The sequence below is a fragment of the Liolophura sinensis genome, chromosome 9 (assembly GCF_032854445.1).
Source record: "Liolophura sinensis isolate JHLJ2023 chromosome 9, CUHK_Ljap_v2, whole genome shotgun sequence".
In the NCBI taxonomy this organism is placed as follows: Eukaryota; Metazoa; Mollusca; class Polyplacophora; order Chitonida; family Chitonidae; genus Liolophura; species Liolophura sinensis.
Genome location: NC_088303.1, coordinates 28101930 through 28126440, shown reverse-complemented (window position 1 = coordinate 28126440; position 24511 = coordinate 28101930). Strand labels below are relative to the sequence as shown.

General features: G+C 39.8%; 1 protein-coding gene across 1 annotated transcript in view; it reads left to right on the top strand.

Annotated features, from left to right (window-relative positions):
- Window positions 1-23396, top strand: part of LOC135475225 (enhancer of mRNA-decapping protein 4-like) — a 30802-nt gene extending 7406 nt beyond the window's left edge. Inside the window, exons 6-28 of the mRNA XM_064755038.1 lie at window positions 447-633; window positions 1041-1203; window positions 2215-2319; window positions 3005-3114; window positions 3431-3514; window positions 3993-4088; window positions 4720-4828; window positions 5600-5771; window positions 7532-7631; window positions 8025-8119; window positions 8959-9079; window positions 9916-10523; window positions 11654-11795; window positions 12798-12980; window positions 13445-13502; window positions 13846-14098; window positions 14772-14927; window positions 15376-15491; window positions 17008-17173; window positions 19994-20180; window positions 20468-20684; window positions 21582-21745; window positions 22437-23396. Of these exons, the coding sequence (XP_064611108.1) occupies window positions 447-633; window positions 1041-1203; window positions 2215-2319; window positions 3005-3114; window positions 3431-3514; window positions 3993-4088; window positions 4720-4828; window positions 5600-5771; window positions 7532-7631; window positions 8025-8119; window positions 8959-9079; window positions 9916-10523; window positions 11654-11795; window positions 12798-12980; window positions 13445-13502; window positions 13846-14098; window positions 14772-14927; window positions 15376-15491; window positions 17008-17173; window positions 19994-20180; window positions 20468-20684; window positions 21582-21745; window positions 22437-22620 (3776 nt within the window). The 3' untranslated portion in view covers window positions 22621-23396. The remainder of the gene's footprint in view (window positions 1-446; window positions 634-1040; window positions 1204-2214; window positions 2320-3004; window positions 3115-3430; window positions 3515-3992; window positions 4089-4719; window positions 4829-5599; window positions 5772-7531; window positions 7632-8024; window positions 8120-8958; window positions 9080-9915; window positions 10524-11653; window positions 11796-12797; window positions 12981-13444; window positions 13503-13845; window positions 14099-14771; window positions 14928-15375; window positions 15492-17007; window positions 17174-19993; window positions 20181-20467; window positions 20685-21581; window positions 21746-22436) is intronic.
- The last annotated feature ends 1115 nt before the right edge of the window (window positions 23397-24511 follow it).

Genomic DNA, 24511 nt, shown 5'->3' with positions numbered 1-24511 from the left:
TGATTGTATGTCCTCTTAGTGAGAGGAGGGATAGGTGTGAATTGGAAATTTGAGAACAATTGGTCATTTTAAAAGTTGTTTTTGTGACTTTCTTACAGGAATCCAAGCAGATTACTGTAAATTTGATTTACAGGAGTCGTGGGCAGAATCTGATTCCCGTGGAAAGTAAAGCCCTGCACCCTCCACACCCAGCAGACATGTTGCTCGTTCTCTCACTGGCGGTGCTTGTTGCATTCGGAGTATATAATATTTTCACACTGTTTTTTCCAGTTACCTTTCCCATCCCTGATATTAGGTCATTGTGAAGTGTTTTATGCATTATGGAGTGGTATTGTACAAGTCCATGTTGTATTGAAAATCTGTATTGAACGAGACACTGCATGAATTTTAGTAGGAGTTTACTCCCCTGTTTGCTTGGTAACATCAGTTGTTCATTATTTATGTAGGGAAAAGTGGAGGTATTGTACGCATTATTAACAGTCGCAGTGCGGAGAGGGCGTTACTCAAGGACTTCACAGGGCGCGTGATTGACATAGCCTTTGCTCACACAGATGAAGTGATGCTAGCAGCCGTGGATGAAATAGGCAACCTCTTTGTCTATGAAATAGAAGAAAATGAAGACAGGAAACTTATGTATCCTTTTTAAAAATGCCTACATGCTCTACGATGTGAAATAAACATGTAGTTTTAGGTAATCTTTTGACAGCTTGGCTGTGTTCCTTTATGGCATGATGTCATATTTACATGCCACAGTTGGTGTCGTTATTTTTGCAAAACAATGACCCAGCAGTTTCTATTTACCTGTAAATTTCACATAGAAATATTACAAATTCTTCACAACTTTTTTACACAGGTTTTGTAAGAATTGTTTTCTCTTTGACTTTGAAGAAGCATGATCTTCAAGACAACTATTAAAAGGCAATTTCAGTTTGTCAAATGAAAAATTCACACTTGCTCCTCACCATCTCCAATAATTTGACATTAAGCCATCATTCATCTGTTAAGTTCTGTGATCTTCACTTTGCTTAACTCTGTGTGAGAACCACTCTTGTCCTGCATGTAACAAGACCTGCTGGCACGAAAATGAGTGATTTTCACCGTGTGATCTGGTGCCCGTATATCCCCGAAGATGGAGATGATAGCACAACTGAAGGCTCCGTCAGTGATGTGTCCAAGATACTCGTTCTTACACATGATGAGAAGGTGAGATACTTGTATCGTCAGCTTTTGACCTTTAATGTATTCGGCCATGCCAGAGTCAACATGTTTGGTGGTCATCAGCAGAATTGTGTTACAAACTTTTGGCAGGTATCGGTTTTATTTAAGTGCAGTGGTGTGCTCCATGCACCAGCGTCCTCCACTCATAAAGGAGGTCTCTGTTATGAGTGTCATGAAGTCAGCAATCAGATGGTTGACTCTGTGTCATACCGATGACGGGGGAAAACATTGTTAATAGTAAACGGTGATGTGTGCCCCTTATAGGCAGCACTTTGGTTGTGGTTAAGTTGTTTTGCATTGTTATTGTTTGAATGATTAAAATCATGTACGATTCTTATTGTTTACAATTTTAAGTTGAATTGAATTAATATGGGTGCTGTGTAAGGACTATTTTTGTTAATTACGTTTGTATTCGCTGAGATTAGTACTACTTGAATGTACATGTACATATAGTACACCTGATATGAATATGGTTGTGAGCTTTGATTCAGTCATATTTTGAAAGTATCTCATTTTAAAAAATAGTTTGCCCTAAATCACCTAAAATTTCGTCCACAAAAACGCATTTTTAGAGACAAATAAATGTCACAAAATATTATTTTTGGAGCTTAAACTTTCAATTTTCCAGTAGAATGTTCCAAGCAGTCATCAAAACACCTTGCTAAAATCAGTAGAAATCTCAGAATCAGGGAAAATGGGCAGGTTAGCCATGGACGAAATCCATGATCATTTAGGAAAGTTGAATTATAATCATATGGTGAGCGTTTTTTTTTTTTTTTTTTTATGTGAAACCAGATAAATTAGGTATACACAGTTGTTGACTTTTACGAGGTGATTGCGCTACCTACATGTGCCCTCAGGGCTCTGCACAAGCACTGCTATATCACTGAAGAGAACAGTGTGTATTTCTTTTCTTCTCAATACACCTTATGTAGGTGTAATGGCCCCCAGACTTTCTCAGTGTTACCAAATTGCATACACTCTTTTGATTTGTAGGCCGAGATTTGGAGTGTTGACATAGTTGGACGTGATATGGGAATTGGGCCGATAGACCCAGAAACTGTGCAGTCTGGAAAAATTTTTGTGAACAGTCACACTCAGGTAAGTAACCAGAAGGGCAAAAACAACTCGGCTTCTCGATGTCCTTGGCAGTAAACTAGAAGGATAGATACAGTGCTTTAAATTAGCTGAGACAAAACTTTAACTTAAGGACTATTGGAAGATAAGACTGGTAGCCATTTACATAACTCCAGTGGTAAGAACATGGCTAGCTAAAAGTTGAATTAATTGAAACATCAGCAGGAAGCAGGAATAGCCGTCTTGGAAGTTAAACTGTTGGGTCGATTTAATGCTGCCGAGAAAAGTGATACCAGAAGTTTGTTAATGATAGTTGTGACTAGAGGATTATTCATGATGAATTCATTACAGTTCAGCCACTGAGGAGATTCATCATTAGACCTTTGTCTACATGTACATGTACATTTTGCACCATTAACACAGGAGTGCATTAGCTTCCCCCTGACATCCTTGCATACCAAAATCCTAAGTCTGTTGGTTTTCCTTTGCTGGGAACAGTACAGTTAGACACTACATGTAATGATATTCACCTTGAGATACCTTTGTGAAAGACGAAAATTCAAATGTCAGTATATTAAGCAAAAGATGGTACAAAGGACTTGTTCCATACCTGCAGAATTTTAATTAGGAACACTATTCAATCACATACAACTGTACAAAACAACATACAGATGATACATGTAGGCTGTTGTTGTTTGTTGACTTCCAGCCCATCATGGATGCAGCTTTCTCTCCAGATGGGAGTGCACTGGCCACTGCTAGTCTTGATGGTGAAGTCAAGTTTTTTCAGGTCTACATGCACGAGGGAACTAACCCAAGGTAAGCCGAAAATTATACTCACAGATAAATGGGTTTTTCGTTCAGAAAGAGATCTTTCTTTTCTTTTAAAAAGAATATGCACGCCCTCCATGTGAAGCTGGGAGTGTTTTTTCTTATGCAGGATAAGATAGATTATTAGTGTGTGTGGAAGTAACACTGGCTGGCCTTTCAGTTATCACAAAACATTCACTGTGATACCACTGTAGTTTTCTGCTGTGATCTTAGGATTTGGATTCACAGTTTTATTTTGACTTTGTTATGATGGGAGGAGAAAGACACTTCACTTCTAACGTCTTCTTCGTGTTCAATTTTTCAGATGTTTACATCAGTGGAAACCCCATGATGGTAAACCCATGTCATACTTGGCCTTCTTAGACGACCATAAAAATCCCAATTTGGAGTAAGTTTGGGTAGTCTCGCACATGGTATTTGATCGCCACTTAACCACCTGGTGTCAAAATGGCTATGTCCTTGACTTTATAAATTAACATTTATATAACGTTTTCTTGCATTTTAAAGCAGATCCTTTTTGAGTGTTTTTTTTTTCTATTCTTATTTTATTCCACATTGTTTTCCCTTTAAAACATGGAGTACATATCATTAGATACTGAACTGTTGGCTTACAGGCATCAAGCCATAATTAAGATGTTTGTACAATGTAAATGGCAGGTACTGAATTTGTATACAAAGAGCTCTTCATTACCTCTAAATGTGCCAATTTTATTGAAATTAGGCCAAATTCACTCTTTAACCAACATTTGGATAGGAAACAACCCTAAATTAACCTGGATTATGCCTTGTAGCTTCTTGACTTGCATGTTGGAGTATTGTTAACAAATGAATCATTTGTCTTTTTTTTTCTGCCTCTTGTTTTGAAGGACACAGTTTTGGAAGTATGCTGTGACAGGAGCAAACAACAATCAAGAGATAAAGATATGGAGCTGTGAGTCGTGGAACTGTCTACAAACCATCAGGTAGTTTACCTATCCTCTTTGACAGGAACAGCAATGGGGATCCTGCCTAAAGTAATTTGAGTCCTAGCTGTGTATCTGTTGGTCATTTTTGCCTTTGCTATGATAGTTTGTGCGCAAACTGGTAATGTAGTATCTTGTATTTCAAGAGAACAAAATTGTTAGGGTTTCTTCCCACAGAAATATTGGCCGCCGTCGTAGAAGTGAAATATTCTTGAGCAAGGCGTAAAACACCATTGAATAAATAGATAAATAAACAAAATTATTAATCCCGCTAGGGCCTGAGTCACCATTACGCATTTCTGTATAGATAGGCTACTGTATTTGATCTGAAATTTTTGCCCCCAAAAAGTACATTTTTAGAGGTGAATTGGCTTTTGTTGAAGAAGCATACATTTTGTTAGGATTATATCCCAATACCTTCCAAAGAAACCTTTGTAATAATTAACAGAGCTGTTAAAAATCTTTTAGATCAAATTTAGTACGTAATTTTATTGTGATCTGGCTTCTAACGACAATATGGGTGTAGATCGTTAGAGTCGTGAGGCACATTGTTTGTTGTACCTGTTAAGATTATTGGCGGAGGGGGTTATTGTCAAAAGAAAAGAAAGAGGTCTTGATGTTTTTTTGTCAGATTTCTTGAGCCTCCGAATCTGCCCACAAACTTCCACGTGGAGCCCTCGCTAAAGGCTTGCCTGGACCTTAGTGCTAAATACCTGGTTCTAACAGATATTAAGAGGAAGGTGAGTGGCTTATTGAAATGTCTTTGGATATGTACAGTGGTTTTAACGGCTATGGTATTACATTACACCACAGTGGATTGGAATATGTACTACTGCCAAGTTATAATTGGCAACCAGTGGGACAAAATAGAAAGATAAATATAAAAAAGATGAAAATATTATAGGTCTGCCACTCTCTATTAGATATATTTCCAGAAAATTTGTATGTGAGCCAAAGCCCTCGCTGGCTCAAAAGGTTCAAATGTTGGCTCTCTTTGCCTATCAAGCAGGCGAGTGTGGCATTCAACATAGAAATAAATTAACAAAGCTTGTTGTTATACAGGTGCTATATGTGCTAAAGTTTTTCCAGGATGAGGAGGCAGGGATGTCTCCTTAGTGAGTTTCTCATGTTGTTGTTGTATGTACAGTTGTTCCAGGACAGTGAGGCAGGCATGGTTCACGTGAGCGCCATTTCTGAGTTTCTCATGTTGTTGTTGTTGTTGTGCAGGTGCTGTTTGTACTACAGCTGTTCTGTGATAACAAGGCAGACATGGCTCATGTGATCTCCATTTCTGAGTTTCTCATGTTGTTGTTGTTGTGCAGGTGCTGTTGTACTACAGCTGTTCTGTGATAACAAGGCAGACATGGCTCATGTGATCTCCATTTCTGAGTTTCTCATGCTGTTGTTGTTGTGCAGGTGCTGTATGTACTACAGCTGTTCTGTGGTAACAAGGCAGGCATGGCTCACGTGATCTCCATTTCTGAGTTTCTCATGTTGTTGTTGTTGTGCAGGTGCTGTATGTACTACAGTTGTTCCAGGACAATGAAGCAGGCATGGCTCATGTCAGCTCCATTTCTGAATTTCTCCTTACACAACCTTGTCTCAGCCTCTCTATATATGGAGCCAGCACCAAGAAATTTAAGAAGTCCCCTGATGATTCTCACATGGATGAAATTACTACAGGTACAAAATGATTGTGTTGACTCTCTTTTGTTTTGGGGGATGAAGTTTTCATTGGATATGGCTCATGCTGCAATGATAAACTACAGTAACTCGTTCCTATATACTTCTTCAAACTTACTTATGACACTGTTATGTCTCCTCTGCTAATTTTAATTAGAGTTTAACCTCGCTATATCATGCCACTTTGGGGACGGGCTCCTGTGCATGCTGTAAGGAAATGACCCTGGGATCCATTATATAGGGCTACGGTCTATCTGTAGGTCATGATTTTGACATTGAACAAAGTTTTGTCAGTGGCAAAATGTGTTTTTTCAAATGATTTCGTTTTGTTAGTTTACTATAAATGCATGAAATTATTTATTACCTAAGGATTTAACTCGTATTCTACGGTACATGGTAAATTTTCATGTGTGTAAGCATCTCAGCACTGTCCTGCGAGTCATATCTCACAAAGCTAGCCTCGTATGGCTTAATCACAGGACTGAGCTGATTTACAGAACTTGTGCATGTTGACAATTTCCACAAGCTAAAATTCAACTAACGTAGTTTCATCGTCTTTATTTATAAATATTTATAAATAAAAATAGTTACAGCGCATTTGGTATCCAATTCATCCATATCTGCTCGTATCAGAAACAATTCATGAAACTTATATCTGATTCATGGTCTCCCAGCAACCTGCGGATGGTCGTGGGTTTCCACCGGGCTCTGCCCGGTTTCCTCTCACCATAATGCTGGCCGCCATCGTATAAGTGAGATATCCACGAGTACGGCATAAAACACAAATCAAATAAATAAATCAAATATGTCTGATTCAGAATGGCGGACTGCAGACAACTGTCAACCCGATCTGGTGACCGCATTATAGCTACTGAACCGAGAAAAAAAATGTTCACCATTTTAATGTATATAATGCTAAATCAGTGTATTAAATGAAGGAAAGAGAGAAAAAAATTAAAAAGTCATTCTCAAACATGTGAGTGAGCTCATCTCATGCCGGTAAGCCAAAGCTCACTCCCTGCAGTTTCACACCTCGCATCATAGGCATTCATTAATCTGATTAGTTTTCAGCATTTACTGAAAGTGTACAAATATTAATCCCTTTATGAAATATGCCTGTCACAGTGAGCAGTGTGTCCTCTGCTTTGCAGACGAAGCCACACACACACACACACACAGGCACGGAAGTAGTGCTGCAACAACAACATCACACGTGCATTTAGAATCAAACTGCCTCGCCAGGACATGTAACCAGTTACAATCTCTTCTGCTATTCATGGAAAAATCGAACTGTATTTCCTTACACTCACGTAATATTCAAAAGCTTAAGCCTAAAATATGAAATAACATGGATTCACTTACGAACTCTAGGAAATGAAGCAAATGATGTCGTGTTATGTATGCGTCTTGGTGAAACATCTTTATTCGTTTGAAGTTTTAGGTGTTCTCACATGAAAGTACACCACAGATTTTGGGGGACAAGATTTGGGTCGCGTTATATTGGGCCCGATTGCACGCTATATTGAGGCGACTTATAGCGAGGCTACACTGTATATTGATTGAAAGTACACCACAGATTTTGGGGGACAAGATTTGGGTCGCGTTATATTGGGCCCGATTGCACGCTATATTGAGGCGACTTATAGCGAGGCTACACTGTATATTGATTACTGATGCTTTAGTCATCAGGAGTAGATTTAGATTCAGGTTATATCTTAAATCATGTGCTAAGCTTGTGAACTAATTTTCCACTGTTCAAGGGGAGATTGAGGCAGACAATGGGGCAGAGGAAGAAGATGGCCCAGAGACTGAGGATAAAACAACAGGGGTGCAGATTAAGATTTTCTCAGTTCACACAAAGTAAGATCAACTCTTCATTTGTCCATCTGTATGTTTGTTATGATGGCATATATAGCATTGTATAAGGTAACCCCAAACCTTTAAGTTTTGCATTAACTTTTTCCCCCTCATCTAGTTTCCTCCTGGCATTTATCAAATTTCATTATGAAAGGATGATTGAGATATTTGCTTGTTCATTGAATCTTGAACAAAATCTTGCCAAATAAAAAATCCATTTATGCAAAACTTGATGACTGGATAAGAGCAATTTTGTGAATGTGATTTGTTGAAAGCAAGTTAGCAGTTGGTAATAAAATAAAATTGAATATTAATAAGCAAGGTGCTTAGCCTCATCTAGACCTTTGGTAATAAATGTATTTGTTATAGGTATTGCTTTGTTTGGTCTGTTTTCAGGGCATTACAGAATCTGGAGGTGCGATTTATCCCTCACTCCTCAACCCCACAGCCTCCTCCCCCATCCATCAGCTCAGTGTCCCAGGATGAGACAGGTTAGTGATGTAAATAAAGTCAGGTCTGCAATATCCTTTACTCATCTGCACCACAAGTCTCGCTGTTTCTTTATTTATCCCCCCCACCCCACCCTCCCCCTCAGTCTTAAGTAATCGTCACAATATTTTTGGTCAGATTTGCAGTTGGGCATACTGCTGATTGTGTCTCCGAAGTATAGATGTCTCCAGTATGGGAAAGCTTTGGACAACTCGTGACTGACAATGGCGCTGTTTACAAACATGTGCGTTGTGCAGAAATATTTTAAGCTGCGCTTTTTATTCTGTCGGACGGTGGAAAATTTATAAGAATCAATGATAGGTTGTCTGATTATCATTGATGTCTGCACCGACTGCATGAAGGTTATGGCACCAACACAAGGCTGCATACCGGTCGAATGCTATGGCATGGCTGTACCACGCTTACGAAATGACCTAAAAAACTATTCAGTCTGCACCTGTTGTCGCAGTTTGTAAGCGAAAACGGAGATTGTGACTGTCATTTGAGGTCCTTGAATTTGTATTTCAAAGCCCTTGAATTTTTTTGGGCCGTCAGGCGTGTGAAACCTGACCCCCTCAGTCTTAAGTAATCACCAAAATATTTTTGGTCAGATTTGTCCCCCCTCCCTCAGTCTTAAGTAATCGCCACAATATTTTTGGAACGGTTTATCCTTTTCCTCCACCAAAGAGCCATATCCATTCTTCAGGCTCTCATTGTCACTGGCTATTCTTGTATGCGCATATAATTTAGCCTGTCATTTGCAAACTGTTAAAAATCAATGTACTAGGGTTACATTATTCACACCACAGCTCACAGGTGTGGTATTGGTTGTACATTTCAGGATTACGAGACCTGCTGTCTGACATGAGCCTTGACAACATGACCTCTGACAGTGACGCCTCTAAAGATATGTTACAGCCTGTTTTGCTCACACCTGATGCTTTCACCACTTCACAATTAAGGTAACCGCAATTCCCTGGAGCTGGTCCAGCGGTGACTTTCTGAAAAACAGCCATCAGACATAACATCATAATTTGTACCTGTCAGTCTCACTGTATGTAACGCCATGTTTGTTAAGTGTGCACACAATATCTCTATAGTTAAAGGAATTCTAAATGTGGTTCACTTATTCTCCTCAAGGTATGGCCATATTTACTTTTAAACTCAAGGACATTGGCTTTCCTATGTTTTCTTAATCTGGCAGATTTTGAATTTGTTTGATTCCAGGTCTAGCTGTCTAGCTAATGACAACTTGTACCCAGTTGGGTGAAATAAAACCAGGATCTCCTCTTCTGGTATAAAGTACATAAAATGGCCAAGTTCTAAATATGTAAAAAAATTTTGGAAAAATCACGTCCTCAAGATAACAAATTACTTGAATGAAAAACGACCAAGTTCAAAGCCTGTAAAATTAAGAAAACGTAGAAAAACTAATGCCCTTGAGTTCAAGATCGCAGACTTGTCTCTAAAGAGAAGGCGGAGCATCAGATCGTTAAAATGTCAAGAGCCTGTTTTTAGTATGCTGACCTGTACAGACATGTCTAAACAATAGGTGGATCAGTAGGAAGACTAAACTTGTAGTGTCATCACCCATCAGATTCTAAAAGTTAGGTGAAAATGTGGGAAATCGATTTTACCAGTTAAAACCCCTACCGAGAATGGTGTAATATGAAGGAATTGTTAGCCAACATCCCAAGCAAGAGTATCATGATACAAATAAATTGCAAGCGGTTTTACCTTTTAGTGAGAAATTGGTTGATTGTTTCCACAATTGATTGACACATGTTTTTTCTTACAGACGGGATGCCGGGGAGTCCAGTGTGCAGCAGAGCACGTCTACCTCCAGCAGCTTCACCCAGGTGACAGGCATGAATGAGGACTTGTATTCCGTACAGAGCCTCCTGGATCAGCAGACCATCCTGACACCCGACAGCTCGCTCACCATGACACCCTCCTCAACCAAAGAGTTCTCCCCTGCCACCAGTCATAACCTCACCCCCTCCTCAGTGCCTCTCCCTCCCATTTCCTCGTCAGAAGAACGCGACCTGGCCACCCCCCAGAGCTCACGCTCCACCCACTCCACGCAGTCCTTACCTTCAAGGACTGACATGAGCCCACGATCATCCGCACCTCAGCCTCAGGAGCAAACTACTGTGGATGACTTGTTCATGGGAGAAGCAGCCAAACACAGTGAGACTATCGCGAGTGTTGGAGCCTCAACGAGTTCTAGTGTTGACCCTGTTGACCTCGGAGCCTCGTTGACAACGGAGCCCAAGGTGCTTGCTCCTTACGATGAAAACGATGAGGAGGTGGCTGGGGTAATGGCCGAGGTGGAGGAGGTAGAGATTGAAGAGGAGGATGAGAGCTCAGAGGAGGATGAAGGAGGAATGGATGTTGATGTCAAAGGTAAGAGCGACTGGTAACAGGGCATTGATATTTCAATCTTAATCCTTTTTAATCCCTGCTAAGGGTTTTCCAATTCCACCTGTCACTTTCCTTTTTATGTGCGCGGTGTAATTATGTCAACAGCATGTCTGTTTGTTCGTATGAATGATTTGAACAAAGTAGTTGCCATTTTGTTTCACACAGTAGTTGCCGTTCTGTTTTTCACAGGATTTGTCATTCCGTTTCACACAGTACCTGCCATCTGTTTCACACAGTACCTGTCATCTGTTTCACACAGTACCTGCGATTCTGTTTCTCACAGGATTTGTCTTTCCGTTTCACACAATACCTGCCATCTGTTTCACACAGTACCTGCCATTCTGTTTCACACAGCACTTGTCATTCTGTTCACACAGTAGTTGCCATTCTGTTTCTCATAGGATTTGTCTTTCCGTTTCACACAGTACCTGCCATCTGTTTCACATAGTACCTGCCATTCTGTTTCACACAGCACTTGTCATTCTGTTTCACACAGTAGTTGCCATTCTGTTTCTCATAGGATTTGGGGTTATTAAGCTCCTATATAAACTGGTTAAATCTAAACAGCCCAAACTGTATAGATGAAATGTCTGGTTTTTTATGTCAACAGACCATTCAAAGACGTGAACACAATGGAAATTGTATGGTTACAAACAGGGATTCCACATTTTGTACACAGGCTCATATGAGGCAAAAGGACTTTCAAGTCTATCTTATTTAAAGCAGCGTGGGCCTCCGTGGCTCAGTTGGTTAACGTGCTAGCACAGCCTAATGACCCAGAAGCCTCAAACCAATGTGGTTGCTTTGATTTCAAGTCAAGCCCATGCTGTCTTCCTCTCCAGTCAAACATGGGAAGGTCCTCCAGCAACCTGCAGATGGTCCTGGGTTTCTCCCGGACTCTGCCCGGTTTCCTCCCACCATAATGATAGCTGCCGTCATATAAGTGAAATATTCTTGAGTACGGCGTAAAACACCAATCAAAATAAATAAATAAATATTTAAAGCAGCCAACTGAAAAAAGCTAGTTACATTTCCTGAGCTCTGCACATGCAAAGGTGTCATGATAGGAATTTTTGTTTTTTACTCACTTCTCTGTTTCTGTGTGTATTAAGATTCCAAAGAGTCTGAGGATGGTCAAGGGGAAGACGTGGCAGAGTCATTAGAGGAGAGCTCTGAGGAGCGTCCACCCTGGCCCAAGCCCCCCACTGTTGGGTCAGAGGCTCAGAGACTGGCAACTGAGGCTATTGACCAGGGGTAAGTCTTTTGTCCTACAAGGTTATGCAGGTTGCTCAAAGTCTGCATTGGGTGAAACTCTACAGAATATTTATTTGTTTATTTGAATGGTGTTTTACGTCATACTCAAGAATATTTCACTTATACAACAGCAGCCGGTGTTATGTTAGGAGGAAAGCGAACAAAGCCTGGGGGAACCCACGACCATCAGCAGGTTGCTGGCAGACCTTCCCACGTAAGGCCGGAGATGAAGAACTCACAACGACTGCTTTGGTGAGAGGCTCCTGGGTCATTGCTCTGCACTGGCATTCTAACCCCCTTGGCCACAGACACCTCCCCCCCACTCCCAGAATACACAGAGCATAGTTTACACCAGAAGCAGCTTGTAATGTATTTAAATTTTGTTTTTTATGCTCAGATTTGGTTTTTTGTGTCAAAGTGTGCTGGGAATACGGCTTTTGTTAACATGAATGTTCATCCAGTATTGGTGATGCAATGATGATTAAAGAGTGGTAAATCAGAAAAAATGCCATCTTATCTTTATCATGTTTCCTCCACCTTTAAGTTTTGCTTGTATACCTGAAATAGTCTCATGTTTTAGTAAGCAGGCAAAATTGTTGTTGATGAGTACCATGGCCCTGTAAAGTAAGTTATTGTCACATATTTGTCTAGTTTGTGTAAACTCCTAATGTGTGTGATCGCACAACATTTCCACCTACACAAGTGGGGGCTAAGCTGTTCAAAAATGTATCTCTGCTATTACACGGCAGTACTTTTTAATTACCTCCTATAACCACATGAAAACAGAAAACGGTATGGGAGAAAAGAACAAAACAGTACACTGCTCAGGCAGATCTGAAACATCTTCAGGAAAGACTTTGCCTTTTCCAGCTGAAGAGTGCTTTGTAGCTTACACCTGCCTTTTCTTGAAGAGTTCTGAAAAGTTCCTCAGTGCTTTGTCTTTCTTTCTTGGTATGAGCTATATCTGAGAGTTGTTAATGACTATTTGCCTTACTTGCTTAGTGCCCTAGAGATAGATGAACCACAAGAGGCTGTGGAGGAGCACGAAACCTCAGGAGAGGAGCGTGGAGACCTGTATCTCCCCACCCCCACAACCAAAGCCAAGGACAGTGAGCTGCGTGCTGCTAGCCCTCTCATCTGCACATCGCTGCCACAGGGGAGACAACCAAGGCCAAGTGGCTCAAGGTGAACACCCCAGCTGGTACTAAAGTGATTTGTAAAGCAACCTGAAAAAAACTGTGCTCTGGTATCCGTTGAAGATTCAGCAGGGCTCTTATTGGCTTATTTGACTTAGGCATTATTCTAAGCTCAGCCATTGTCCCATTTCTGCAGTAAGGATGTCAGCCTGCTTTCGCTGGTTTTGACTTACGCTCTGAAGTACATAGTTGGCATGTTCATGGCGCATCCCAGTGTTTGGCTATGTTGTACAGATGTGAAGTGCACTTGGCTGAGGACTACTAAACACTAAGTACGCTTCATGAAACCCACCCCTGACTGGCATAGAGGTAAAGAAAATTCTTGAAATGTTAGCAATAAATACCAGTCAAATAAGTGAATGTATTCTTTTAAACATGTCAGTGCTCCAGAGATGGTTGGAGGAGAATTCTTCTACTGTATGAATCCTGATGTATTATATTCTATGATTTTAGGAAAGAAGAAGAAGTTCAGGTTATTAAGGAAGTCATTGACAGAGAAGCTTTGAGAGAGGTTTGTGGCAGTAAACCCATTTTGAGATTCCGCCTGCTTCAGAAGCAGCTTTAAATTTCTTTATATGAGGATTTCATTTTAAGTACAGATGTAATTTTTTCAATGAAGATAGACAAATGATTGATAAATTAAGGTAGACGTAATTACATGTTTAAAATGTACTTCTAAAATGGTGGTTGTCTTCACATGTGAGTTGGTGATCATCTGGTACTGGCATGCAGCGATTAATAGACCCGTGGTCAATGAGGCCATGTGTTCAAATCCACCTCTTGCAGCATTTGCGAGGTATCTACCGTGAATGTATGCCACTAGAGTACACTTGTATTCTGTTCACTGTTCCCAGCTACAAGAAGGCTTAGCACAAGTATTAGGGTTACTGAAAGCTCAACAACAAGAGGTGAACAGCCTGCATCTGGCAGTTCAAGAGCAACAAGACCAACAAACACAGTTCCAGAAACAAGTGCAGGAACAGCAACAACTACAACAAGTTGCCATGGCAACCTCGGCACCTAATATGGACGAACAGCTGGGTAAACTGGAAAATGTAATGGGGTCTCGGGTTGAACGTCTTCTCACACATCATGCTCAAAGAGAAAGTATCCTTTGTAGTGTTAAGTCCACTTGTAATTGTGCCCTGAAAGAACGTCTAGTTCTATGGATTATTTTTGGTAAAAGTACAAAAAACTATTGAATTTTACGCCATGGCTACTCCCCTCAGGATTTTTAAAATATTATGGTCCGGTGTCTTCTGGCTTTGTTTTCACTTATATACCACTTGGCATCTTGAAACTTAGTCTGCAGAGATAAATGCTGATGATCATAACTTATTGAAAGTGTTCAGGCCTATGCTATGGATATGTGTCCATTTCCTGTCTATGTGGTGATCTTGACATTAATATGGGGGAAATATGACATCAGTGTGGACTTGGCCATCAACACTGGAGTCATGGGCGTTATGTCAAGAAATGAATGTGATTGTGATGGTTCCTTGAAGTATCAGTTATGTTGTGGCTAACATCTTAAGTGATGCTTTCATTACAGTAGGCGGTCGACAAGGCTAGTATAGCTGTATTTGCTGTCAACACACTTTCTAGCAAGTATGGTGTGCATGTGTGTACCGCACATATAGGAAAAGTAGGTAGTATCTTCTACCAAAGGTTGGTGGTTTACCTCAGGCACTCCAGCCTTAAAACTCGCATCTTTTAAGGAAAAAATTCGAATAAATATATCTGAACATGTGGGTCATTTCCTTTAACCTTTGACCTCCAGACCAGAGGTTGCAGGAAGTATTACGTCTTCAGCAGATGCAAGAACACCAGCGCCAGGAGCAGCTCATGAACTCTGTTAATCAAACCCTCACAGTTTCCCTGCCTGGCAGGATTGAAAAGGTTGTACGTCAAGAGATGAAAAACACTATAACTCCACGTAAGTGTGTACTGATTGATACTCGCTAGCTTAATCCATAGACAATTGAGGCCAAGGAGCACAAAAAGAGAATGCTTAAACAACGGATAAGTCAGAGAATGCTGATGTACCTCAAAGATCAACACTGTGACATTTGGTTTTAATATTTATTAACAAATGTAATAGCTTTATTTGTATGTTTAGCTGCATGTGTATGTATCATATTTAGGTCTTTGGTCGAGCGTTCAAATCAAAAGTTTTCAGGTCTTATGGGTTGTCACATATTTGGCCATATCAGGTGTTAACTTTGGACTGTTAGGCCTGGTTTCTGCTCCCATAAACCTGAACACCATTGTTTATGGAGTCCAGTGAATCGAGTAAGCCAGTAGACCAGTTATTTGTCTACATGTGTGCAAGCTTTCAATTCTGTGAAATAATCACACCTGATTTGACCCCTTCTGTGTTGTAGATGTAAGTCGAGTTTTAGAACCCATGAAGGATCAGTTTCATCAGGACGTTGCTCAGAAACTTACAGCAACTGATGCCTTGTTAAAAGACAGTATTGGCAAGATGGTCCGCTCTCGGGTAAGTTGACTTAATATTTACTCATGAAAATAACATGTCTACAGTTCATTGCTCTTTTTGCCTTGCCAGAGGAAGCCTGATCAATCTACAGTTGTATACAATATGTAATTTTTTTTCAAATATATCTTGTACTTAAAAGAGACACAGTCGCCCAAATATTAGATATTTTTGCGATGTTACACAATGATATGAGTCTCAGATATTTTTCTCAAGAAGTCTACAGTTCATTGCTACAGTTCATTGCTCTTTTTGCCTTGCCAGAGGAAGCCTGATCAATCTACAGTTGTATACAATATGTAATTTTTTGTCAAATATTTCTTGTACTTAAAAGAGACAAAGTCGCCCAAATATTAGATATTTTTGCGATGTTACACAATGATATGAGTCTCAGATATTTTTCTCAAGAAAAGTTGCAAGCTTTTCGTTAATCCCGCCACCAGCATTGTATGTTAAGTGAGTGTTTAAAAATAACAAAAAAAAAAAAGAATATTTAGAATGAGGCGCTGTCAATTCAGTGGAAATGGAGCATAAAAGAAGGACTTAAAGGTTGCTCCTGACTGGTTCAGCCAAAAGATGCCATGAAAAAGAGCTTGTTAGGTTAACAAGCAACTCTAGAGTTGTAATCGGTTGTCTGTTGGAGCGGTGGAGTACACTGAAGAAAGGATAGGGTTTCGCGAAGTACGAAGATAAAGGATAGGGTTTCGCGAAGTACGAAGATAAAGGATAGGGTTTCGCGAAGCACGAAGATAAAGGATAGGGTTTCGCGAAGCACGAAGATGTCGCTTAGTTAGTGCTTGTTGAACTTGCCACTTACCTACAGCATACTTCATGGACTAATGCATTCGGCCTTAAAACTCTATTATAAGTAGCATTTTTAGCCAAGCTTCTTTCTTTTTATTGCATGTCAGTTATGGTACCATTTGTATATCTTCAATAGAATACTCAGCTGGAGCAATATTGATTGAGTATGACCAGAATTTTTCTATACGCTGAGCATTAGCTTCAGACACTTCCAGTTCAATGTTAATGAGGCAAATGGCCGGCCCTCTTTGTGTTTAATTTGAATTTTGACCGGATTTCTCCTGGTTCGTACAAGCTACATACTCAGTGAATATTTTGTATTTCAACATGAGCTGTTTAGTTTATGAACAAACTGTAAAACTTTGTTAAGACGTCGCAATCAGAATTTGTTTAAAAACCCAAATGTTGGGCGACTATATCACTTCAAAAAACATGGAGTGGGCCATGGTATAGGTGTTAAAGCTACTTGCCTTTCAATCACTATGACCTGCAAGATGTGGGTTCAAAACTAGTCTTGGACAGGGAATTATAGTTCCACAGCTCTTACTGCTTTTGGGGCGTTGGTGACAATAAGGAATCAGGTGGGGTTTTGTACATTCAGGCCTCATGTCAGTAACTTGCCACAGGTAGGTGATTCAGACCAGAATCTCTGCTTGACTCCACCCACAAAACATGTAAACTAAAAGAAATTATAAACATACTTTGATTCTTGCAGGCTACTGTAGAAGCCGTAGGAACTGCAGCAGGGAATGCGATACAAGCCCCTCTAGCAGCAGCCTACAGAGAAATCTTTCATAACACCGTGGTACCTTCATTTGAACGGGCAACTCAGATGATGTATCAGCAGATAAACGAAACATTTCAAAGAGGATCAAAAGAATGTATGTATTTTACTGTACCTAAATGTTTTTATGATCTATAATGTTTGCTTGTTTTTTTTAACACTGTGTTTAGTTTGTGATGTGTAACAAGTTAGCTTCTCACCCCATGTTAGGAGAACAAAAATGACTCAATTATCAAGGCGTCATCAGATCTCAACAATGAGTCCACTGGTTACTGAGCTAGCCCTGAGACCTAGCTAGGGAACACTCTCAAAACAGGTACTAGAGGAAGAGCAGTGGATTTAATCCCATACAGTACAGCTCACGTTATAAGTCAATTGTTTACCGCTCGTATCGCGCTACAATATACTGAATAACGCTCCACTGGCACGTGACAAACTCTCTAAAGGGCTGTTTCAGTGATGTGCTGAGGCCGGCAATATTATGGCCGGAAGGTGTGAATATAGTTCCGCCTACAGACAAAGGCCTATCCTAGTTTACAAGCAAAGGTGCAGTCCCCATGTTTCAGCTATTTAAACATATACTAGCCGACAAAAGCAGAAAATTTATCTCACATGACAATATATAACCTACCTCTTCCTAACAAAATCAGTTTATCAACTTGATTAAAGGAGTTAATATGCGATCGAAGTCTCCAATTGGAGTTGACGGTTGGCACTCTAGGTTTGATTTACATTTATATTATGCCATTTAGAACCCTGCAACAAATATTTTATAGTAAATTGGATAAATCTTCGAATAAATTTCACAAACCAACGTCTAAATAACATCATGTATTCATATCACTGTAAGGATCGTGTGAACCTCATGTCAGGAGAACTAAAAAAAAAAAGGATAACCCAAAACATGTACGTTCATGTCAGAATCGGACATCACCAGGCTGCAGACCTTTCACTGTATGCTATTGGACGGATCTAGGCTGAGGCACAGCTACATGTGTTTTCAAGAAGTAACCCTAAATGGCTGGTGAATTTCTTTTTAGTGTGACTGGTGTGTTTACGAAGTTTTCAAGATTAACCTTCATCATTGATTGTCTATACAGACTTGCTCAGTTGCTGACTAAATTGCCACCCAGGGAGATGTACAGAAGAGTGATTTACACCGAAACAGAGAATTTAGCCCCAGCAGCCAGTTTTGGGGGATTAATTTATTCCTGCTGTTTACAATTTTCAAAACCAAACGATGTATGTCATTTAATAAAGTTTGACATTTGTGAGTATTATTTACTTACTCCAATACAACATACCTATTGTTGTTCAATTTTGGCAAAGTGTCGCTGCTGGATACTAAGCTTGCATGGGTTCTTCTTCCAGGTCTCTGCATGACACTTCAAAATATTTTAGTTAAGCCTAAAATAATCTGCTTTGTTGTTGCTCCCTATTAAACACCCAGGATATTTTTTCACACAAATATAGTGAACACCAAAACATTATTGTCCAAACTGAAAAAAAAAAACAAAAAAAAAACTCGCAATCATATGTTCATGGATACACATATAAGCTATTCACATACATTTTGCCTCAACTTTTATTCAAGTTTACAAATAAAATTTGACAGGCCTATCTGAATTCATTGTTAAGCATAAATGAATTAGTGGAATGAATTCCACGAAGGCATTTTGTAGTCCGAGAATCAGAAAAGAAAAGGCACACCATGTCTGGTAAGCCAAAGATTGAAATAAAGTTTATTGGTACAAATGGGAAATTATTACTGGATTATTTTTTCTGTGAGAAAAACCTTTCAAACAGATCATTTTTTTCCTTAATGCGTTTGCTATGTGGGTGCTTTTTCTACATGGTTTCATATAAACTACAAATTCTCCACAGTCACGGTCTCCACATAGTCAAAATCTAATTTGTCCTGTTTTTATTTTTTACCACTTTTGTACATGAAATTCATATTGTAATACCGCTTTGTTGTTGCACGGCGTGTCAGTGTCAAAGTGTCAATTTGGTTTTCTAAATCACTGAGTGGCTGATTATTTTTTCACTGGCAAATGACTCCCACAAAAAGGCAAACCTTCTATGGAAGAACCAAAAGATATTTGTCCTTCTTTTAACTCGTTATGGGAGATGAAGAATCTGCTATTTTTAGCAGTCGTAGTGTTCCATTACCAATCTTGCTTGGACTCACTGGTAAATCAGTTTCATGTGTTGTGTTGGTCTTTCAAAAGTCTTTTAAATCATTCTAACAAAGAACTATATTTTCTGTCGTCAACATCCCACAGCCAGCGCGTAGGCCTACCAATGCTCAGCTACGTGTGTGATCAGTCACAGTGGACGGATCACTGACTCTTCAGGTGACTGTCTGTCTACAAGTCCTCTACAAACTCTCTATAAGACCTCTAGGATCGCGCTAATCTCCTGCCTGGTATTGACTTTTAGCCTGAGCTGTACTGTATATGAGCTCTACATCTGGCTTGTTGCTAGGGTAAACCTGATGTGCTGAAGTGACCATGTCACTTTAGAAAAATTTCGAATGATGAGGGAAAGTACACATTGTAATTACAAGATAACAAATATGTCCCAAAATGAAAATTAACTGTTTTTGACTTTTTATTTTTTTTTTAATTTATTTATTTATTTTTGGGTTTTTTTTGTAATATTAGCTCTAACACTGAACATTTAAGATCACTGTTTAACATTTGTATTCCCTGAATCCTTCAATACACCGCAAGGAATAAATATTTTGCTTTGATCTTTCTGTTTGAAATATCTTCCTAATCACAGTTACTTTCAGATCTTACAATATGAACAGTGCTACATGTATATGCAGGTGAATGTATGATTGAAGGGCTGTATGAGTATGAATTTCCTATTTGGAAGAGCATAATTTTTGTTTTCAATTTTTTGTAAACAGATTCAGTACAACTGGAAAGTCACCTAGAGAAGTTACGGAAGAAACATCTAGAATCAAGAGACCCCATTATTCATCAGCTAAATGCTTTAGTGGAGACTTTCCAGACGACAGCCAACAAGATTGAGTCCCAGGTGGTGCATACTGTACAGACAGAAGTACAAAGTCAACTTGACACGTCCCTTACCAGGTAGGTTTGTTATACCCTGCCCATTTCCCCCGCTCTCACTGCTTATGGGGCCTTGGTGACAGTAAACAGTGGTGACAATGTAATGTTCATTGAAAACCACTTGTCTTCAACCAGTTTGGTGTGCATATTTATCAGTAACTTGCCAAAGATCAGTGGGAACTCTGATTTTCTCCATCCGTAAAACTGGCCATTCTTGTGTAAATAATTGTATAAGCCAAAAAACCTTGCATATGGTGTTGAACAACAGTAACAGATGCAGTAGTCTGACTTTGATCGTCTCATTTCAGTTTTAAAGAAAAGCTCTTGTCCCATGTGCGGGACGTAGTGAAAGAGGAGGTGAACGCGATCATGAAGGAGCAGAGTGTTTCACTGAGCGACACAGTTGTCAACGCTGTACGCTCCAGTGCCGCCACGCCAGTCCCTATGCCTACAGACCCACAACAACAACAGGAAGTCATTTTGAGTCTTCTCCAACAGGGTCAGCTCAATGCAGCATTTCAGAAGGTTAGTCTGGTGTGCTGCATGTTCAGCACATATTCAGTGCTGCTTTTCAAAAGGTTGGTCTGGTATGCTACATGTACGTATACAGCACACACTCTGTTCTGCATTTCAGAAGGTTAGTCTGCTGTACTATATGTTCAGCACACACTCTGTGCTGCATTTCAGAAGGTTAGTCTGGTAAGCTACATATACTATGAGAAGGTCAGTATGGTATAGTATATGGAGAGCACGGGGAGTAGCCCTTGGCTAAGTGGTTAAAGGTCCTTGTCTTTCAATTGATCAGACACACGAGCTGTAGACTCAAAACTGGCTTTGTTCAGGGAATTTGTTTCCCACACTCTTGTTGCTTGTGATGTCTTGGTAACATTAAGCAGTCGATGATGTGTGATCGTTTGCGCAGTTTTCCACTTTTACCAGTGGTCCAGTGGTTTTGAGTGTATTCCATCCATTAATACAAGCGTGGTAATACAGTTTTGAGTGTATTTCATTAATACAAGTCGTGAGTGTATTCCATTGTCCACTACTCAAGTAAATAATAATCTGTCTTCTTGACATATCCCTTGCCAGGTAGGTTATTAAATACAAAGTCCCTCCCTCCCTATTTCCCCTGCTTTCACTGCTTGTGGGACCTTGGTGACAATAAACAGTGGTGACACTGTAAAATGTTTATTGAAGACATGTCTTCAACCAGTATGATGTGCAAATTTATCAATAACTTGTCAAAGGTCATAGGTTTGCTCCAGGATTTTCTCCATCCGTAAGACTGGCCATTATGGTATAAGTAAGCAGAAAAATCTTGAGTATGGTGCTGAACATCAATCAAGTAATAAATGCTGTTAGTCTCATTTCAGTTTTGAAGTATGGCATTAAGCACTAATCAAGTACATATGTCTATTGCAGGCCCTATCGGCATCTAACCTGGATCTAGTGATGTTTGTCTGTGACACAGTTATCCCCTCTCAGGTGTTCAACCAGAGCCCCTGCCCCCTCCAGCAGCCGGTGCTACTCTCCCTAATACAACAACTCTCGGCAGAACTTGGTCAGAACACAGAGCTCAAACACAAGTAAGTTTCATTGCTACTGTCAAGTTATTCCCCCGATAACACACAACTAAGTACAACTTCTGCTGTCAAGTTAGTTCCCACGATAGCACACGATGTACAACTTCTGCTGTCAAGTTATTTCCACGATAACACACAACGATGTACAACTTCTGCTTCCAAGTTATTCCCACTATTACACACAACTAAGTACATTTTCTGCCGTCAGAGTTATTTCCACGATAACACAACGATGTACAACTTCTGCTGTCAAGTTAGTTCCACGATAGCACACAACGATGTACAACTTCTGCTGCCAAGTTATTCCCATGACAGCACACAACGATGTACAACTTCTGCTGCCAAGTTATTTCCATGATAGCTCACAACGATGTACAACTTCAGCTGTCAAGTTACTCCCATGATAGCACTAAACGATGTACAACTTCTGCCGTCAAGTTATTCCCACTATAACACAACAAAGTACAACTTTTGCTGTCAAGTTCTTCCCATGATAACATACAACTAACTACAAATTCCACTGCCAAGTCAAAAAGCCCCAATGCGATTGCTGAGAGATCATCTCATGCTGGCTTCCCCTCTGGTCATATGTGGAAAGGTCTGACGTCAACCTGTGGACGGTCATGGGTTTCCCAAATTTATCAATTAAAATAAATAAATAAATCAAATCCTGCATGGTTTTGTATTGTTTCAGATACCTGGAGGAAGCTGTGATGAACCTGGACACCAGTCACCCTGTCACTCAGGAACACATGCAGGGAGTGCTCTATGGACTTTGCCAAAAACTCAAACAATTCATACAGGCCAATCCCACGGAGAAGTCGGCCAAAAGTTTGCGCATGTTACTGATGGCCTCTCAGTCCCTCCTCAAGCAGTGACCTTGGCCGAAGAATTTCCCTGGTGCTCTGTCGTGATGTGTGATAGCTGGCCATCCATCTTGTGATAGAAATCTTCAGCAGTCACTCTTACTCCCTCGCTGTACAGTGGTTTTAATTCTAGGTGTCAATGATCTTGAACATTTCATTGCTTTTACCATTTGTGCAGATATAGGTAATTTAATGTTGACTTATTAGCCCATGTTCATGAAGCTTCTTAAATTAAGTATTCTTAACTTCTCTTCTTAAAGTCACATCACCTAATTTCTAAATTATTACAAGAAAACAGATTTATGAAGTTCTGATCTTTTTCTGTGATGATATAAACATAAGACATGAGCCATTTTTTACCTTGTATCAAGAAATAAAGTTCAATAATCTACGCACATTGCCAAACTTGATACATGTAACACATCTTCTCATGTTATCAAGCCACACAAGCAGTAAGTTACTTGGTGAGAATGACTGACATTAGTTTGGTGTTTTGTGTGCAGAAGAAGAGTGTTAGTTGTTAACAGTTGGCACAGTAAGATTATCTAATGAGTTAGTACTGTCCCAGTCAAGGTTAAATCCCTTAGCATGCCTGTGGTATGATTATCGTGTGCCTGTGGAACTGTGAAAGAAGAGGTCATTATGGGCCTGTTGTACGAAGAAGTCACAAATCGAGTATGGCATATTTTCCATGACAGCACATAGTGAACTGATACATCATCATGGTAAATGCACTGTGCATAATGCTGCAACAGCTGTGTCATACCAGCCCCAAATCCTCAGATCACAGCATTTCATGAACATAAAGATGAGTGTAATGTTGTGTTCGGAGCCTACCACAAACAGGCTAGTGGCATGCCACTGAGAAGCTTTAGCGTGGTGAGGAGTCATTGTGATGGTAGGTAATGTCTGTTACGGTCTTTAACAACTGTACAAAGTAATTACATGGGCTCGACTTAGGCGCTGTTTCAGTATTACCTCCTGTTTTGTAAATAATTCTGTTAAGTGTAAATTTTATTTATTTGCAGACTTTTTTTCATCTCAGTCTTCTGACACACAACAGGTTCATGTTTATACTGATCATAAAACAGATGTGTCATTTATCTGTTGGAGACAGCTGACATATTCAAAGTTTTTTTTTTTGTTGGTTGATTTTAATTTCATTGATAATCATTCTGACAGCAGTTGAATGCCTGTAAACTGTTAACCTGCCACAGTTGTTTAATATCCTATGTACAGCTGTTGAGAACATCAAAATCAGTGTAAAAGAATGAATATCTAGTGGCGGAATTGTTAACTCTGATGCTCATCATGTACCAAACTAGGTAATATTTTTGTTGCACTCCTGACCGAAATATTTATCTCAGATTTCATTTGTGTATAGCATCCAGCCTATTCTCTTCTCATATCTGAACCAGTTGTGCTCTTCATCAGTTTCCAGATTGCCTAGTACTTCTCCGAGATTTTTAAGAGGTTTGGGCAGGTTGATAATCAGCCACAAGCTTTTACCAAAGTCACTTTAGGAATAAAAATATAGTGGGTTTCCTGTAGACTTAATAACATGTAGATTTCTTGTGAATAAGTGCTAAAGAGTGATTTGATCTGATTAAAGACCTCTTTCAATTTTGGAAGAGTGATCAAGGTTACGAGATACAGATAGTTCTCTGTTTAACAAGAGACCTGAATCTTTGTCTCCAGGAAACAATTGGCATAATTGGTGTACTAACAGTTTCATCTCAGTAGCATTCATTACCCTATGGAAAGTCAAACCAAAAACTGATGATGTGTTAGCAGGAAGTTTGAAACTAGGAAACGGTATATCTCAGCAAGTATTTTTGTCTCCGTGTTCTAGCAACTAGCAAGATGAGCAGTGACAGTTTCAGGTTGTAGTTTTCTATCTGAC